This window comes from Rousettus aegyptiacus, unplaced genomic scaffold, assembly GCF_014176215.1.
Source record: "Rousettus aegyptiacus isolate mRouAeg1 unplaced genomic scaffold, mRouAeg1.p scaffold_m13_p_12, whole genome shotgun sequence".
Taxonomy (NCBI): Eukaryota; Metazoa; Chordata; class Mammalia; order Chiroptera; family Pteropodidae; genus Rousettus; species Rousettus aegyptiacus.
Genome location: NW_023416287.1, coordinates 22,966,832 through 22,985,915, shown reverse-complemented (window position 1 = coordinate 22,985,915; position 19,084 = coordinate 22,966,832). Strand labels below are relative to the sequence as shown.

At 43.8% G+C, this 19,084-nt stretch overlaps 1 protein-coding gene across 7 annotated transcripts in view; it reads left to right on the top strand.

Annotated features, from left to right (window-relative positions):
* The window catches only part of UBOX5 (U-box domain containing 5), a 29,988-nt gene extending 14,308 nt beyond the window's left edge, over positions 1–15,680 (top strand). For 2 of the 7 annotated variants that reach the window (XM_016143191.2, XM_016143036.2), the window contains exons 2-5: positions 7,872–7,966; positions 9,169–10,369; positions 12,407–12,568; positions 14,926–15,134. In XM_016143191.2, the coding sequence (XP_015998677.1) occupies positions 7,913–7,966; positions 9,169–10,369; positions 12,407–12,568; positions 14,926–15,134 (1,626 nt within the window). In that variant the 5' untranslated portion in view covers positions 7,872–7,912. The other 5 variants (XM_036229595.1, XM_016142938.2, XM_016143282.2 and 2 more) reach the window with 5 other exon arrangements.
* The last annotated feature ends 3,404 nt before the right edge of the window (positions 15,681–19,084 follow it).

Genomic DNA, 19,084 nt, shown 5'->3' with positions numbered 1-19,084 from the left:
CCTTATTCTCTTCTAAATTATCCCTCCACACTTCCCCACCCCCAGGTTCTGATTCTTCAACTTGGCTGCTTCAAGCTCCAAAGAAGCACAGAAATCTTCCAGATAGGGTGACCAACTTGTCCCAGTTTGCCCAGGACTCTCCTGGTTTTAGCACTGAGAGTGCCACATTCTGGAAAGTACTTTAGACATGGTTGGTCACTATACCTTTGGATCTATTCTCAGCCCTTCCCTTTCACTTTCCCTTACTCAGCCTGACTATAGGGAGGCAGAGGAGGAAGGTCTGTCTCCATCTGGACCTCCAGTCCTGTAGGGACTGTCAGCTGCAAGAAATACTGTGAGCGTGTATCCAGAGCCTCATTCCTCTCTGATATCATCCTGTGACCTCAGGATCCCATCCAACTGTTCAACTACTTATATCAACTATAAACATATGAAAGGAAAAAAACCAACTTATCCCACTATAATACAGTGCATATTTTCTGCATGTCCACCATTGCCTCCCAAACTCTTCATGTGTACATATTCATAGATACAGATTTTTAACAAATGTGTGATCATAATACTTCTATTTTGCATTCTTTCTCTTTATATATACTTTGACATTTTTCTACATAGTCATATTTATCATTAAATGACAGGTACACCAAAAATAAATGTGTCATTCAAATTTGTTTCTTTACAGTGTGGGTAGTGGAATTAACTAGAGTCTTCAGTTGAGGGGTTTAGAACTTCAAGACTTTTGTGGTAATACAATATTTGGACTTATAAAATAAAAGGCTTCTTAAAGGGTAGTACACGGGGTTCTTGTGACAGAACTATTCTGTATCTTGACTAATAGCAATTATACAAAACTACATATAGAATAAAACTGCGTAGAACTGAATACACAAGCACACACAGATAAGTGCCTGTAAAATTTACAAAATCTGAATAAGATCTGCAGATTGCATCATTGTCAGTATCCTGGGTGTGATGTAATACTGTAGCTGTCCTCAATGTTACCATTGAGATAAACTGGTTAAGGGTGGATGGGATCTTTCTATATTTTTTTTTTTTATGACTGCATATAAATCTCAATCATCTTAAGTTATTTAAAATAAAAGATTTCTTAAATAAGGTAGCTTTGAAATTTTTGTGAGATACTCAGTAGCAACATGTTATCCATAGTTCATTTCCCTCATTCCCACTCTTAAAGAATATTTACTCCTCCCTCAAAAAAAAAAAGGAAGAAAACATCAAGGGGAAAACTGAGACTACTAGTTTATTTCTAAGTAGTTTGTACTTTGATACTCGTTTTTGATGTCTTCAGGAAGCCATTTGCAAAGATACCCCTTCTTCTAGTACAAAAAAGATAGTAGGAACACATCAGCTAGAGGAAAGAGAAGCCCCTTGAAGGGTGAATTGCCTCTAAGTGGTTCAAAATTGCTGTTGTTATCTAGCAGGCTAATGACAGACTTTTATTTGTGTGATTTCTTTTCCTGGTTATAAGCCTTCTATGACATCCCTCTGACCAATAGCTTTCAATGTTTTTTTTTTGTTTTGTTTTGTTTTTTTTTTGCTACAGCCCTGAGTAAAAATACCTTTATGTCAAAACGCAGAATAAAAATAGATGGATAAATAGATTAATATATTTGTGTCTGAAACAAAAGATTCATAAAGCACTGCTGCTTGTCCTCATATGTTGAGGCACTGCGACATTTTCTTTCTATTTATAATTTTAAAAAATGATTATGACTCAGTAATTTGAGTTCTTGATTCCTGATCTTTGGTTTGAAAAAACACTCCACTGGTTCAACAGGTAAAGTAGTGTGAAGCCCCATGGCCTAACATTCTAAGGCCGTCCCCATCTGGTTCCATCTGCCTTTCCTCCTTCCCCCTCTAGCTAAGTGGCATATTCAGCATTTCCTGACCTTGCTTCACACTGTCCCATCTCTATGCCTTGACTCTATGGTCCCTCCTCTATGCCTTGACTTCTTGGTCCCTCTCACTAGTGCCCTTCCCCTTTTGTTCCTGTTCTTGCCTCTTGGTTCCTATAGTCAAGCACATATGGTCCATTGTACCATCAGTATGTAGTATCTGTCCCTTCAGAATTGCCATGAGGTCAGGCATGTGTCCTAGTTGTTTCCAGTTCAAATGTTACTCCTGACTTCTGGGTATACTTTTGGCCAGTGTTTTTCAATTTTTTTTTTTTTATCAAGAGCCATAGTAAGAAATAACATTTTATATTGGATCTAGTATATACATTTGTCGTATTTATTTATATAAAATGAAAACAAAAGTTTCATGACACTTCGATATTTTGTATTCCCTGTTAGTTATTTCTTTCTTCAACCCATAACTTGATTTCACAGTCACAAATTGAAAAACATTGATTTAGACCATCCTTTCCCACTTTGAATGTCATCCACAAAAAACTCTCCTATAAACTTTTATATTCCATAATCACTGTTAGAAGGAAGTCTGTAATACCTCAAGATGTGTGGACAGGACCATGAAGAAGTTAAAATGAGTAAACTGGATATATATATTTCAACATAAAAAACCTTCAAATAATAATAGAAAAGCAAGTTATATGATGACATTCATGGTATATTATCATTAAAGTATATTAAAAATACATAAAACTACTGTGTTTATGGATACACACATAACTACTGATTCGAATGAGCAACACCAACTTCAGATACCTGCTTCTTGTTAAAAAGGGAGAAGAAATAGGACTGATGGCGTTTTTGTTTATATCTTTTAAATTTAGCTCAACACTGAAATGAGAAGAAACATGGCAAAATGTTAACATTTACTAAATCTAGGTGGTGAGTATAAGAGCATCTACTATATTATAATCTTTGCCTTTTATTTTGTAATAAAATCTATAAAGAAAATCGACATGTTATCTGCTAATAAACCTCTATTATCTTGCTATCTTAGAATGCCATTATTATCTGCCTCCAAGTTGCTTCTTTGCACTGTGGGATACTTTAAGCTATGATGTGTGGTCCCTGATTTAACTTAGTCTCAGTCTTTCTTGTATTTACATGCCAAATTTGGAGAAGGTGGCTATACATTATAAATATTTACTGGACAGTGTTTGCAATGAGTTCAGTAACACTTGTCTATTTTCTAGGCAGGGCTAGGGAGGAAGTCTTCCTGGGCGAGGCTGTTTGCATTTTCATATGGTGAGCTATTTTTTTCTGGATTAAGCATTAGGCACAAGACCCTTGACCTTAAAAGATACAGGGGTGTTGAAACCAGAGAGATGATAAACTCATACAAAGATTTCAATGGCAACCAGAGTCCTGTAGACTCCTACAGTGTTTGGGCATCACTGTTTTCGAAAAACACCAGATATCATCATTTGTAAGATATTTTTAAAAAGGTCTGTCACTCTTGTCCTGCAATGGCACAGGCACTTATTTCAATTTTATCTCCAGTACTAATTTGTCTTCAGTCACTTTTTCCCCCATTCTTTGTTGTTGTTATAACTATTATTATTATACTTTATTTTTTTAGAGTGGTTTTAGGTTTACAGAAAAATTGAGCAGATAATAGAGAGACTTCCCATTTACCTCCTCTTCCTTGCCCACAATTTCTGCTATTATTAACATCTTGTGTTAGAATGGTACATTTGTTAAAACTGATGACCCAATATTAATATATCATTATTAACTGAAGTTCATAGTTTACATTGAGGTTCATTCTTTTTCTTGTACAATTCTGTAGGTTTTGATAAGTGTATTATGTCACGTATCTACCATTACAGTATCATATAGAATAGTTTCACCACCTGACCATTTCATTTTTATCTCTGTATTCCATGCCTAGCATAGGACTTGTAAATGTTATGTGAATGTGCAGTAACATCTCATCTAAAATTAAATATGAGCAATCAAATTCAGTACATTTTGAAGAACATTTACAGAAAAATCTACCACAACCAGATCTTATCCTAAGAATAAAAGGATGGTTTAAAATTAGAAAAATGTGTTATATCTCATTAGTCTGTCAGATAAGAAAAATAATAAAACAGTGTATAGAGAAAGATCAAAATTTAAAGCATTCGTGACTTTCAAAAAAACTAACAATTGGAATGATTTATTAACATAATAAGTGTTTCAATCTAATAATCAGTGTTATGTTCAAAGATGAAACACTATAGGCATCTTCTAATGGGAACAGAACAAGCATAGCAACTCTATTATTATTTTATATAATTCTAGAAGTTTTAGCTAATGTAGTAAAATGAGAGAAATAAGAGTTTACCATTTTGAGAAAGAGGCTCCTATTATTATTGAGATTGTAGAAACCTCCAAAAAACAACTGAAAATCTATTAAAATTAATGAGTTAACAGGACAACTGAATACATAATAAAGATTTAAAAGTGAACAGCTTTCCTATATATTGGAGAAACTGGTTAGAAAAATTAATAGGATAAAGGATAGTATTCATAAATAACAAGCTTAACAAGAAACATGTAGGACTGTTAAGAAAAAGTCAAAAATGTATGACAAGAATCTACTTAAGATTATTATCTTAATGTTTTAATAGTAAAAGTTTGCAAACAACCTAAATGTTCACCAAAAGGAGGATGGTTTATTATTTATATCTCATCTTATTCCAAAATGACTTCAAGGTAGCTTTCACAATAGACTCTATGACAAAAATAAGTGAAGAATTCAGGCAGAGAGAAATTTGAGGGCTGGACCACTGAGTTTTATAGCAGCCAAAGTAAAGAAATAATCATGAACTATTATATGATTCATATTTATACCATAAAATATTGAGTTGATTGCAATTAATAGCTGTTCCTAGTACTGAAACCAAAGAGAATTTTCTCATGGGTCTCGAAGAGAAGATACTGTACTGAGTAGAGAATGATCATTTTGACAACCTAATGAAACAACACCCAACTTTATACAACTGTTTCTTATGAAATTCCTTGTAATGGGCCACACAGAACTAGTGAAGAGTTTGGTAAAGTATTTGCAGTGGGACTAGGAGTGTGTGATGGTTATGGCTGGGATAAACATAAGGATAGTCCAGTGCACTGCTCTGAGGGGCTGCTCACTGGAGTAATACATTTTAGAGACTAAAATCGTGGTTCTCAGCTGATGTTGTATCACCCTGGTATCCTGTGAATCTTCACAGATCGCCACTGAGTTTTTATCAGTGTGTTACATATATTTTTGCTACAGCTAAGGATCCACACTGTTAAGAAGTCTGTCAGATGGTGGTGTGGGATGCAAATGCAGCAGCCACCAAGGATGCCAGGCAGGGAGGCAAGAGATGCCACTTAGGCAGACACTGAAAAGAATTTAACTTGGATGGGCTGAACGGTCTCCATAAATATTCTCTCAAATTTGGTAAGTGCTGTGGAAAGCAAGTAGGCTGTGTCTGTCAGATATAGGTCTATATGGTTAAATAGTTGACTAATGAAATTAACCCCTGATGAAGGTTGAGAAGGTTCATAAGGTGAGATGCTTGAATAGAAAGCTAGCTCACCTAAAGGTTTTCTTCAAAAAGCGATTTGGGGCTTGATCTAACACGTGTTGGAGAGGGCAGTCAAGGTTCCATATTTCTCCATAGTAGATCTTAGCCATATTAATTTTAAGTTTAGAAGAATTGATTTTTTTTTTTTTAAATGATACCAAACCTCAACCTAAGTAACAGGGAAGAAAAAAAGTTATAAGGTATCCATATAATTTTCCGGTAAATCCTTCAAGGTAAATGGTGACCAAGTAAACAGTGACCAGAGTGGTTTGGGAAGGTTTGGAATCTGAGTCCCAGCTTAACCTCTCTTTGATCCTCAGTTTCTTCATCTGCAGAATAAGAATATTAGTACCCACTTTAGGGCTAACCAGTTGTTAAGATTTAAATAGAATAAAATCCCTGGTGGCCTCCTCTAAGCCATGTTGTGTTTGTGCCTCCCTGGCCAATGGTGTGTTTTTACTAATAAAGGGTTTTTGTTTGCTGAGATACAGCGCAGATAAGACTTTTTAAATTATCACATTGATTGGTAGGGCAATCAGATTCTTTCCTTTCAGGTATCTGAAGTGGACTTTTTAAAAGTTATAAGCAAAGTTCGAAAGCCTTTTGTTCAGCGTTGCCCTACTCATCCTGGTCATTTCTCAAGTCCAATCACAGGAGCAGGTGTCTGGTGATAGCCGAGCCAGGGGTTAAAGACAAAGGGCAATTGTCCTGAGAGTGGTCACATCTGGGCAACTCTATCTCATGCTATCATTTACTATTGAGTTGGGCACACAGATAAGTTTTGAAGACTTTTCCATTTGACTTTATACTCACAAAAAAGCTCTTTGTCATGGCTCCAAGAAGAGCCTGCCCAACTTGCTCTGGTCCTGGCATTTAGGTTCTCAAAGAAATTAATTTCATGATATGTGGAATAAAGGTAAAAGACCACAGTGTGAAGTGTACAAGAAAATAAAGAGGAGATAGGAAGAATGTGAATGTTGGTGAAGTTAGTGCCTCCTACTAGGAAATCAAATCAGTACTTCAAGGAGTTAGCATTGTTACCTCTGCCAGAGGTCAAGATCTGAACAAAACAAAGTACGATCTTCCTATAATACATGGAAATTCCCTTCCTAGAAAATTTAGCATATATTAAAACCATGTTAAAAAATACTTTGTGTTTGTAGGTAAAACCATGTTAGGGACTAAGCTGAGATAATAAATATTTATTTAAAGATTCCAATGCATATTTTCACTGTGCAGAAACTTCCCACTAAAATGTTACAGGACACTCAGTGTGCCTGGCCTCTGCAAGTGGCACCTACTGATCATGACAAAGACCTCAGAGGGTGACCTGGTTCCTCTTGAGCTAACCGTTTTTCATGGCCTCATGCTTTTCCAGCCAGATGGAAAAGCATAGAATGTCTGGTTGGCCTCACCCAAGGAGTTCAGATCCATTGGACACACTTGCCACTCACTGAAAGGGATGTTTCTAGTGGCTTCCCTACTTCTCTACAGCAAATACCAAAGGCTGTTGGACATTGGTTATTTTTTTTCCTCTAGTTTTGTTGAATTGTCATTGACATATGACATTGTAAAACCTTAAGATGTACAATGTAATGGTTTGATATACATGTGTATCGCCCAGTGATTATTGTAATAAGTTAGTTAATATCCATCACCTCATATAGTTCTTTTTTTGGTAATGAGAACTTTTAAGATCTACTCTCTTAGTAGTTTTCAAATATACAGTACAGAATTGTTATCTATAGTCATCTATATTGTACATAACATCCTTAGAACTTACTGTTACCTTTTGACCACCTTCACCTGTTTTCCCCACCATGGATACTGGTCATTGAAATGACTGTTTAGATTAGATGTCCTTTTAAGGTGATTCCAATGATAAGATTTTCTCTCTCTCTCAATAATGATGTTTTTGACTTACTGTTTTTTGTTTTAATAAGAAAATGTTATTTGCATTAACAAGTGTTAAGTAACAAAGATGCTTAGCACACTATGAATCTTTTCTGTGACCCTTTCCATTCTACACTCTCTGGCTAAGTAGGCCTGTTCTTTGTCTGAGCTCAGCCACTTTTGACCCTCCCTCTCCTATGCGGAGGCCCTTGCCAAGCTGACAGGCCCTTGCCTCCAGTGCATCTAAGAACAACTGGCCAGCCGGAGATCTGGCAGTCTTTGCCAACCTGCTCATTTTGCAGTAGAAGTCTCCACAATTATTCAGTGACTCATTTTTTTCCCAGCATTACATGTAAGATACAAAGAGAGTGAAGGTATGTGAAAGTTTTTGTGGTTACTCTGCTTGATTCTTTTTTCTCAGGAATCAACTCCTAAAAGTTTAAAATTGAATTTTCACTTGTCTAATACCAAGTTTTATTTTTTATTTAAGGCTGTTTCTGATGCTTGGAAGCTATCCTTTCAGCCACAAAGATGGTAATAAATCTTTGCCTCCCACAGTTCAGACCAAGAATTTACTGCAACAAGGTAAACAAAATAAATATACAAGTGAATACATACATACATACATACATACATACATACATACAAACATACACACACACACAATATCTATTTGTCATGTTTTTCCCCATTTCCTGCCTCGAATGGTGAACGTAATTCATGCTTAATGTACTTTCACCCTCCTTATTTTAGATTCTATCAGATGATATTTAGGTAAGCGAAGGTCAGGCTGTACCTCTAGAGTCAGACAGTTCTGTTACAAGATGAGCTATGACTCGTTTTGTGGAAGGTCGTATTCATTGTGGTTTTCCCTCTGGTGATAAATTTTAATTTCACTCAATGTCAGAGTGAAGGTAGGAATACTCTCTCCCCCAGTTCTTGTAACTTCAAATGCTAGAAATAATGGCTTGTATTTGTTATTTGGATTCTTTATGTGAATTAAGACGCCTCCCTTTTGTGTAAGGAGGGTACCTTTCACAGTTCAGAGGCTGGAATAAGGAGGCTTTAAGGGAAAAATTGGACCCCTCCCCTAATTTGGAGTTTCTACACTCAGTGTACTATTTTAGGTCCCCAGATTGTTAAGTTGACTCATTCAGACAAAGATGTGTTAAAATTTCCATTGGTTATAACAGGTATTAGAAGTATTAAAAGGAGAAAAAGCTATTTACAATCCTATCTTATAGCACATTCACTTATAAATTTCCCACTGTTTTTTTTTGTGGTCCTTTTCCCTGTGCACACACGTGTGTGTGTTTTTTTTAACAATGGTGTTCACTATTCATAGATTTACAAGAAGCTTGTTTGTTATACTTTCCTAGGGAAACTTGTTATAATGGGTAGCCCAAATGCAAAATTGAGAACTTTAATGACTGTCTTTGTTTTTTATAAATCTGCATGTTTTCATCTTCAGAAATAAAAAGGAAAAAAAAATCTCACTAGTATATATGCCCCCTTTTCACAGAGATGTTATTTTGAAGGGATTTCGATTGGGTTGGGCAGAGTTTTGAGGATGAGCAGTACTTGGGTACACAGTTGCCCTCAGCCTTTAACCTGATCTTGGGTACCTGCAGAAAAACCCAGGAGAATTCAATGTAATAGAGAAAGTTTTAAATGAAGAACTTCAGACTTTCTTTAGAGTTTTCTTAGAAATGGCAAGTTCTTGAAAACTAGCTGTCTTTATTTGGATCTCATCAAATCAATGTGTCTCGTACTGTCATTAAATCTAGATATCAGCTGATGGCTATGAAGTAGAAAATCTCATCTCTGAAGACCTCACAAAGAGAAGTCATGGTTTTAGGACAGAGTATTTCATTAAGCCACCAGTTTATGTGACAGTTTCTTTTCCCTTCAATGTGGAAATCTGTAGAATTAACATAGACCTCACAGCTGGGGTAGGCCAGAATGTCACTGGCCTGGAAATGTACACGTCCGCCTTATCCAGCAGAGGTTCTTGGAATACCCCTGAATGCTGGACCCCAGGCCCAGCTGAGCCATCCATCCCGGACAAGGAAGCGTTCACCTTGGTAGGCAAAGTTTTCTTGAAAAACCAGAGTCAAGTGGTGTTTAGCCACAGGGGTTTCAAGGCCAGGCCACCTTTTGTCCCGATGGAAGTCACACTCCCTTCTCCTGCTGTTGTGGCCCAGGAGCTCTGGAATAAGGGGGCTCTTTCCCTCAACCATGTGGCCCATCTCAAAATCTGCATCACTCATGTGACAGGCAGTGGTATCCCTTGCATCAAGCGGTTGGAAGTGTGGGGTCAGCCAGCCAAAACCTGCTCACAGGAGGTGATAGACAGTGTCCTGCTGGTTGCATCAGAGAGCCTCCCTCAGGACTTGGCTCTGCAGGCCCCGGCCTTGCCCATGGAGAGTGACTGTGACTCTGGGAGCCAATCTGAGGGCCAGCATGCCCCCTCCAACTTGCAGGAACTGGCTGAGGTAATTCAGGATGTGCCTGAGGAGTTCCTAGATCCCATCACCTTGGAGATCATGCCTTGCCCCATGCTGCTACCTTCAGGCAAGGTCATCGACCAGAGCACACTGGAGAAATGTAACCGCAGTGAAGCCACATGGGGCCGAGTGCCCAGTGACCCTTTCACAGGGGTAGCCTTTACTCCACACTCTCAACCTCTGCCTCACCCCTCCCTGAAGGCCCGTATCGACCATTTCCTGCTCCAGCACTCCATTCCTGGTTGCCACCTGCTCGGAAGAGCACAGACTGCCTTGGCAGTGACCCCTTCTTCCATTGCTCTGCCGTCTCGGAAAAGGAAGATGGAGCAGGCTGAACATGCCCTAGACGGTAGCCTTGGTGTAAATGCTTCCTGTTTTTCTACCACAAGCCTTCTGGTTTCACCCACTACCTCAGAGCACACTGCTAAGAAAATGAAAGCTGCCAGTGAGCTCGGTCTGACACACATGGACTGCTCAGCAGGTAATACACCATCTTATGTCCATGCCCCTTGTCATTGCTGTCCCTCCCTGGTGATAACTTGACATTACTGCCCTTTGTTTTAGACGTTGCCCGCTTAAATTATCCCAAAATATGCTGGCTTAAAGCACCACATTCATTATCTCGTAGCTTCTCTACTCAGGAATCAAGCTGTTGCTTGGCTGGATGGTCTGCTTCAAGATCTTCCAAGGCTGCTATCAAAGTGTGGGTGGGGCTGCAGTCATGTCAAGGCTTGACTGGGGAAGGATTCATTTCCAAGCTTATCCATGTGGTTGTTGCAGGATTCAGTTCCTTGCTGAATTATTGCACTGGGGGCTTCTCTTTGTTGGCTTGTGGCCAGAGTGCACTCACTTCCTTGCCTCTCAAGACCAGCATGGGAGCTGTGTCCACCAGAGTGTGCAAACAAACTAGAACTCTCTTGTATCTAATCTTGAAAGTGACATTCCATCACTTTTGCTGTATTCTCTTAGAAGCAAGTCACTTAAATCCAGCCTCCACTCAAGGGCAGGGGTACCCCAGGGCAGTAGGGTTCCTTGGGAACCATTTCAGACACACTCACTTTTGATCTAGGATTGGTGGTTGAATTTCGTGTAATACCTTTTCAGTATCATTAGAGATGAAATTATGATTTTTTATCTTGAGATCTTATAATGTGAGAAACTACATTAATAGACTTACAATATTAAACCATTATTACATTCCCGGAGTAAATTTCATTTGGTCATGCTTTTTTTAATGGGCTGCTTGGTTCTGTTTGCTAGTGTTTTATTTAGGATTTTTACATTTATTAGTGAGATGGGACTGTCCTGTGTGTGTGCGCGTGCATGCGCACATAAGCGTATACACACCATATTTGATTGGGTTCGGCATGAATGATTTATTTGCTTCATAAGACAAATTAGGAAATTTTCCTGTTCTATACTCTGAAACAACTGAATAGTATTAGCATCATTTACTCTTTACGCATTTGGTATTATTCCCTGTGATTGTCAGTGTCTGGTGCTTTTGGAGCTAGCTCTTTGACGGCTTTTTCTTTATGAAAATTTGTTTAGATTTTATTCTTTAATTTTCTTTCTTATTCTAAAAGGCCTGTGCAGGTAGTAGTTAAAGTTTACATTTGTGTCTTCTTTGAATTCGAGTGTAAATTGTAGTTACCATGACCTCCAGAAACTCCTGGAAGTATCTGAGGTGCAGTGGCCAAGACGAGGAGAAAAGTCCTTAGACCCAGATATCTGTGGAGGTCCCCAGTGGTATTAGCTTTGACAGATTTGTTGGTGACACAGGACCATGCTGACCAGTGCTCCTTCAAGGGCCCAAGCTGATATCTGTGTCCTACAAACTGTAGACAAAACGTTTCATTCTCCACTTTGGGCAGCTTAGTGAACCAGGCAGGTCTCTGAGTCCTTTCTTGGGCAGCTGTCATCCTTCTCCATTGCTTTCACTGTCAGCCCATTGCTTGGCTTTCTGCAAACCACACAGACAAGGCCTCTTGATTGTGGAGTGGGCAGAGTGAGGTCTTAATTGTTCTACTCGTAGTAACTGCTTTGCTTTACCTAAAGCAAATTTACAAATGCCTCAAGTGCAGGCCAGTGGCCCTGCAGAGTGGTGGGGAGTAGTGGGATCCCCGGAGGGGAGGAGATGGGGAAAGATCAGACTGCAGCTGCTGGGGAGAGAACGGGGCAGGGAGCTGGACATTCGCTTGCCTCAGTCATTTCTTTGGCTGGCAGGGTCTTCAGAAAGTAGGGTGTGGTTCTGCTGGTGAGCCACAAGGTGGCCTCTGCCTGCCTCCAATTTATCCAGGAGGAGGAAAGCTAACACAGAGCCTGGAACCCTGAAAATGGGTGGAATAGTAGAAACTGTCAGGGTCCCCAGGCTTTAACTCCAGTATTGTCATCACAATCCACTAGTAGATATTGGGGAGTACTTTATATCTGTGTCTGTTTGAAGCTGGAAGTGCCATTTTAGTAGTTCTCAGCCACACTTCTCTCTGGATATTGTGGTCTGTTCATCTCTTGTTAGGTCCAGTGTCCCATGAGCAGAAGCTGTCACAAAGCTTGGAAATTGCCTTGACGTCGACCCTTGGCTCCATGCCCTCCTTCACAGCACGGCTGACCAGGGGACAGCTCCAGCACCTTGGCACAAGAGGGAGCAGCACTTCCTGGAGGCCAGGCACCAGCTCGGGTAACATGGGTCCTGTCCACCTCCTTGGAGCCCTTGAGTGGGGCACTGGGCCATGCCTCTGGGGCTCTGTGGACCTCCATGCCCAGCTCCTTAGCCCCAACACCCAGACCTGCAGAACCTGGTTTCTTTCCTTTTCCAGAGAGAGCTGAGGGGCAGCCTGTGAAATTTAACTCTTCACAGGAAAGGCTTTCTTTAATCAACTCTTAGTCTGTGGGCGTAGGGTTTGGCTACCCCTGCTGTGTTTTATGGCAAGATCTAATGCTAGTTGTCTGTCCTCGGGACTTTTGTTTACTTTTCCTCTTTAGTTTATTTTTCTTATCTAGTCTATCTCACATCTGATGTCTGGGGTACTTTATGTAAATGTGTAGTTTGGGGTTAAGTATGTCATCCTCATCTCTTCTTATTAACATTTTCTTAGTCTTAGAAAAGAACAGTGATAGCTTATTGAGCCAACTGCTTGAAATGAACCTGGGTCCACACTGAATGATGGAATCAATTAGGCTACAAAGGGAGAGGACTCGACTGGAATGCCGGTGGGACTGATGATAGGGCACACTTGCTTCCTCCTGCCTATCCAGAGCCAGGTCCTATTGTGGTTTGGATCGCAAGCCATCTGGCCTCTTCTGCCTCTCGTTCCCACCTCCTTGCCATCCTAACTATTCTCAAGAACCTGTCATGTTCAAATAATCAGCAGTTTCCATGACCCTACATGCAACAGTCGCTTATCCTCTCAGCAGTGTCTGACGATGTGGCTAACCAGCCTTTTTTTCTTGAAACACCTTCTCTCTTGGCCTTCCAGATGTTCTGCTCTTTTTCTCTTGTTTTCAGTTGTCCCTCTTTCCATTGCCGACTCTTCCTTCTCTTCCAGGGTCTGGTCCTGAACCTTGTTCTTTCAGTCCTCTTTGTCACCCAGGTGAGAGCCCACTTGGCCAGCGACTGGCCAGGTTCATCTGTAGCCCCCACCTCTCCTTAGAACTCAGACCCCGACCTCCCAGACAGCTGCTTGGCCCCTCCACTTGGGAAAGTCGGGAATCTCTTGAGTGAATATTCTAACTCAGAACTTCTCCCCAGGTTCTCCCCCACCGCCTCCATCATCCCTTCAAGAGCAAAGAGCAGCATCCTCTGCCCTTCGGTCGGGCCTGTAACTTGGAGGTCATCCCTGGTTTTCCCTCAGTGTCTTCACGCTGGCTTTCTGTTCTTCATCAGGTCTTGTTCATACTCCTCTAAAGTAGATCTCAGAGTGGTCCTCTGCGCCACTGCCCTTGCTGCCACCCTGGCGCCGGCTTCTGCCGTGCTTCCCCAGACTTCCGCAGCAGCTCCTGCTGTTCCCACGCAGCCATGCTTTCTTTACCATAGCCCATCATTCTCACAGGAGCCAGAGAGACCTTATAGTGTCAGCCAGATCATGGTCCTCCACTTCTTAGAATTCCTCCGTCGCGTTCCATTGAACTTGGAATAAAATTGAAACTCCTGCTGCCCGTGAGGCCTTACATGCTCCGGCCTCCATCTAGCCTTCTCTGCCATCTCACCTGGAGCCACATGGTCACATATCACACCTCTGTGTCTTCTTTCTTTCTTTAATGTACTTACTGTCTCTTTCATTATTTGTATGGCTGGTCCCTTTTCATTCTTATGGCTCTTCCCCAAGAGGCCATCCTTGCCCTCTCCAGAGAGGTGTTGATTGGGAGAGAAAGAACAGCCCCCTTAGGCACAGGCCACAAGAAAAGGAAGAGGATGTAGGCAGAGGAGGGGAGGGTAGCAGGATTTGCTGCTGTGGCCCTCATTCAGGATGCCCCGGGGGAAGTGTGGAAGGAGAGAACACCCAGCGCAGGAAGGGTCGATGAGTGGGGAAGGGAGCTGCTGGGCTGCAGGGCTGCAGAGAAGCAGGCAGGCCTGCCCCTTGAGCGACCTCCCTCCCCTGCCTTGACCTGCCCAGCCCTGGTACTCCAGCCTATTTTCTGCTTTTCATTTTCTTGCAGTTTATCAAGATTGTCAGGGCAAGCTTGTGCTTTGCTCTGGCCTTGGGAGTCTGTCCCAGGGGAAAAGTACAACTTGTTGGAAGATTCGGGGTAAGGGCCTAGTGCTGCCTGGTTGCCCTCAGGAGCCAACTTTTTTTGATCATTCATGGAAGCACCGAGATTTAATGATCAGGAGGAAGCCTTCGGGTTCCTAGGCTCTCTGGTACCTCTGCTCCAGATCAGCCAGAGGTGGCCGAGGAGGGAAGAAGCGAGGCCGCTGCAGGGGTAGAGGATGGGGAAACTTCTTGTCCCACTCCAGGCCTGTGCCCTGCCTCCCGGATGGGGCCTAGTGGGGCAGCTTTCCCTAACCCTGACCTATTTTCCTCCCTGATTTACCAGAGCAGCCTGGGAGCATCCTGGACCCCGAGTGTGCCTCCTGCAAAAGAGTGTTTTCTCCCTACTTCAAAAAGGAGCCCGTGTACCAGCTTCCCTGTGGCCACCTCCTGTGCCGGCCCTGCCTGGGTGAGAAGCAGCGCTCCCTGCCCATGACGTGCTCAGCCTGCCAGCGGCCAGTCGCCAGCCAGGACGTGCTGCGAGTCCACTTCTGAGCGACTGGTCTCAACCTGAGAAGACCCATTGCTGGGAGAAACAGGAGCGTGGGGGGTGGGTCACAGCTCCCCTGAGGTCTGGCTGGGGTCACAGGTCCCCAGAGGGGCCTCTCCTTTCCCAAGGGCTTTCCCGTTATCGCCTCCCACAGTGCAGCACAGGCCTGGAGTGCGGGCTCGGGGAGGGTCACTCCACGACTACGCCAGTGGCGACAGGATAACAAAGCCATAGTTTGGGCTGGGAAGGATGGGGTAGATGTGCCTGCCCTCCTGTATCTCCCCGCCACCCTCCTACGGGAGCCCTGCACCTGCTAGAGCCAGCCCCACCCTGGTTATCTGCATTCAGCCCCCACCCCCTTGCCCCGCAGGGTGGATGTGCGTGGAGCACAATAGACTGTGGCTCAGGGTCTCAGAGCCTCCACCTTCAGTGTCACCCAAAAGTGGACCGTGGCAGGGGTCTGCGAAGTGAATGACTCAGCCCCCTACTGGCCGACTACGCTGAGCCTTAATAAAGCGGTGGTTGACGTCTGCCGTGGGCTTCCTCCTGGTGGACTGCCTGTCTGTGTCGTCATACTCTTGTTCCCCACCTGCACTCACACAGAGTGGGACTGTCACAGGCAGCTGTGAGCAGTCACTGAAACCTAATCAGGCTATAATTCAGGTCAATGGCCTGAAGGGACAAGATGTTGTATTTTCAGAGTGTGGTGAGGGTTCGCAGGTGGGCGTGCACAGGTGGAGAGGGTTGAATGCCCTCCCTGGGGCTGGCTGCCAGTGTGAACTCAGCTGCCTGGTGGCAGAGCTGGCTGCTGCCCTCAGGAGGAAGGCAACTTTCCTGCCTGAGACCTATTTCCAGAAAACTCCTTGTATATAGGCTGCATTTCTTGTTCCATTCAAAATTTGGCTTTATGGGGTCCCAGAGAGAAGCTATATATTCCAACAACTGTTTACTGTACGGAATAAATTCTAGTCACTAGAAGAACATCCATCAGTGAGAAGCTACACTGTACTTTTCCCTCTTACCTTCTGAGGATGTCTGGGAAGGCGCAGCCCAGAGAGGTTCATATTTTATCCTCGAGATTCTGTCGTAGGCCCCTGTGGACAGGCCACGGGAGCCCTCTAGCCCAGGCTCTGGGCTGCCTGCTCTCCCTCCCTGCCCTGGGCCTGCTGCCTTGCTCCTGATGGGGAACTTTGGGCATGGAGGCCGATGTTCACACTGCTTTCCGTGCTTTACACATGGGGCAGAGAGAACTACAGTCGTACACTGACTGGGTAAGGGGGTAGCTAATTAAAAATTCATATTCTTGAACTCTAGTCCAAACCCAAGAATTTAGAGATCTGGGTTGAGGTTCGGGAATCTGCATTTCTAAGAGTTCCTCTGGGATTCCTGTCCTAAAGGAGGCGGCATCCTTTCCTCTGCCTCCTGGTGGCGCTTCCCTTGAGGCAGCCTCACACGAGACCAGGGTCTGCACTGGTCGGTCGGCTTTCCTCTTGGCCCGCAAGGCTCCCATGTGCCCTTTGGCTTTAAATGTCTGGGCCATTCTAGATTCTTGCCTTACCCTCCTTGAGTGCTCGTGTTCTAAGAAGAGTCCCAGCATTTGTAGCAAAAGCACGGCTGGAGGGGGCAGGGGAACGATTCCTCCCCTCAGCCTGTCACAGTCTCAGGGCAACAGTCTAGTTCCCATGAGCAGGTTGGCAGCCTCAGGGATCCCCTCTCTCTGGGAGTCGTCCTGTCTGCCCCACTCCTGGGAGCCAGAGGAAGCCACAAGCATGGGGTCAGCATAAAGCATGCCCAGATGAGGGCAAAGCTACCTCCCCTCCTGCTGGGAGCTCCGTGGGAAATTGGGCATGAGAGCCGCTGGGGTGGGGACAGTTCCTGTCCTCCAGCCAGGTGGAGCCACACCCACATCCTTGGAGATGCATCCATTCTTCTCATTTTAAAGAGCCCTCCCCACCCCCACCCCCCCCAAAGGAAGTGGTTGCTTAACCGCTCTTAATAGAAACACGCTAAGCATTTCTGGGCTGTTTCTCTCCCCTAAAAAATAGGAATAACATTTTTCTTGCTGCCAAGTAGGCTCAGAAACATTTTATTTCTAACCAGTAAATATATGGGCTCCATCAACTGAGAGACTCAGGACACAAAGCCTTGACATGACCCACTGACAACTTGCCCCACCACAGGTTCTGTGGGCCACATGTCTTTCCTTTTTCTCTCTCATTTACTCATCACAAAGCCTGTTCAGGGCGTGCAGCTCCAGGCCGTCGAGAGCAGGAGGCTGGGCTGTGGCACCCGAGGCTTTGCAACACAGGACCCCAGTGCTCATCTCCGTGATGCGGAGCGAGACCTCGCCCGTGGTTTGGCCATCGTCTCTGTGGGGCGAAAGTCCCAGCCCTTGACCACTCTCTGCCCTCATTCGCAGGGGCTGGGCCATGCTCTCTGTCATGCTCTCTGCTGTCGCCCTCCAGCCCTGGAGCAGGTGGAAGGGAAGGCCGCTCAGAAGTAGTCCTAAAGGTAGAAGAAGTAGAAGAACCAAATCACTAGGAAGAAGACGAGAAGCTGCTCAGTGCTCACAGAGTATTTCACTGCCCGGCAGCGGGGCCGCAGGACCCTGCAGCACCTGGGCCCTGAGGTAGAGTAGGTTGCCGCATCTCCATGCCTGCCCTGCTTTCTCCTGAGGGTCTCCAGCTTGAGGCTGCTCAGCGGCTGGGTGCTTTTCCATACCCCAGGAACCGGTCCTCTGCCGCCTGGGTTTTGTAAGTAGGTCTTCAGACAAAGAGACCTGCCCCTGGCAAAAACCACCTGCCAGGCTACTGCTCACCTCCCGCCTGCAGTATTGTGATGCTGGGCTGGCTGCCATTGTGATGGCCACTGGGTGGGGCAGGGCTGCCTCAAGCTGGCCCCTCTGCACACTGTCAGCTTCCTGCCCAGCCCTCTCCCCAGCCCACTCTAGCCTACTGACCTTAACCTGCTCGGACAGGTAGGATCTTTCCTTCCAGTTTTAGGAAGGAGAGTGGCTGGGTTGGGAACTGCCAAGGATGTGTAGTCAGGTACAGTAACCAGTAGCCACATGTGGCTATTTAAATTAGTTCAAAGTAAAAAAATAAAAAACTCAGTGTCTCAGTCATACCAGCCACATTTTAAGTCCTTGTAGTCACATGTGCTAGTGGCTATTCTATTAGGTAGCACAGATATAGAACATTTCTGCCATCAAAGAAAGTTCTGTTGGACAGTGCTGGGCCAAAGTAGGAACTGGTCCTCGGTGTAGTCCTTTGCTCTTATGAACCTCCCCTTGGAGGGGCCAATTGCGTCCAGAGAATGGGCCCAGGAACAAATCGTTTACACATATATGACTTTGCATATATTATCAAGGAGATTACAGAGACTTTGAAGGCCATATGTATTTTTTATAAAAAAAAAAATACACAAAACCCTTTGCATTCAAAAGTTAAAAAAAAAGTTTCTATGCATTGAGTACACTGTTCTGGGCATCGTGCTCTGTGCTTTATATGTATTATCTCATTTAATTCTCACAACTCAGAGAAAAGAGGAAGCCGAGGCTCAGTTCCATGAAGAGCTCATCTGACTGGCTCCAGGGCCACCAACTCCTAACTCTTGAGATGCTCTGTAGGTAGCAGAGGGTGTCAAGGAGCTGCCTCGATTCCCCGCTACAGGGGTGGCTTGGATGTTGTCACTGCAGGGCCTCTGTGGATCCCTCCATGGAACTGGGACTTTATGTAGGGCACAGGGGCACTGCTAGTATTGACCTAGGGTCCAAGCTCACCTGGTACTCACAGAATCAGAGGCATGAAAAAGGCTATAGAATAACTCATGACTAAGTTTTAGAAAATTCTACATTATTATACCTCTAGGCACAAAAATAAAAGATGTTTCCTTAAGAAAGGCTCAGCGGAGCTAACTTCATGTACATGGTTGAAATGTCAATGGAAAAGTATCC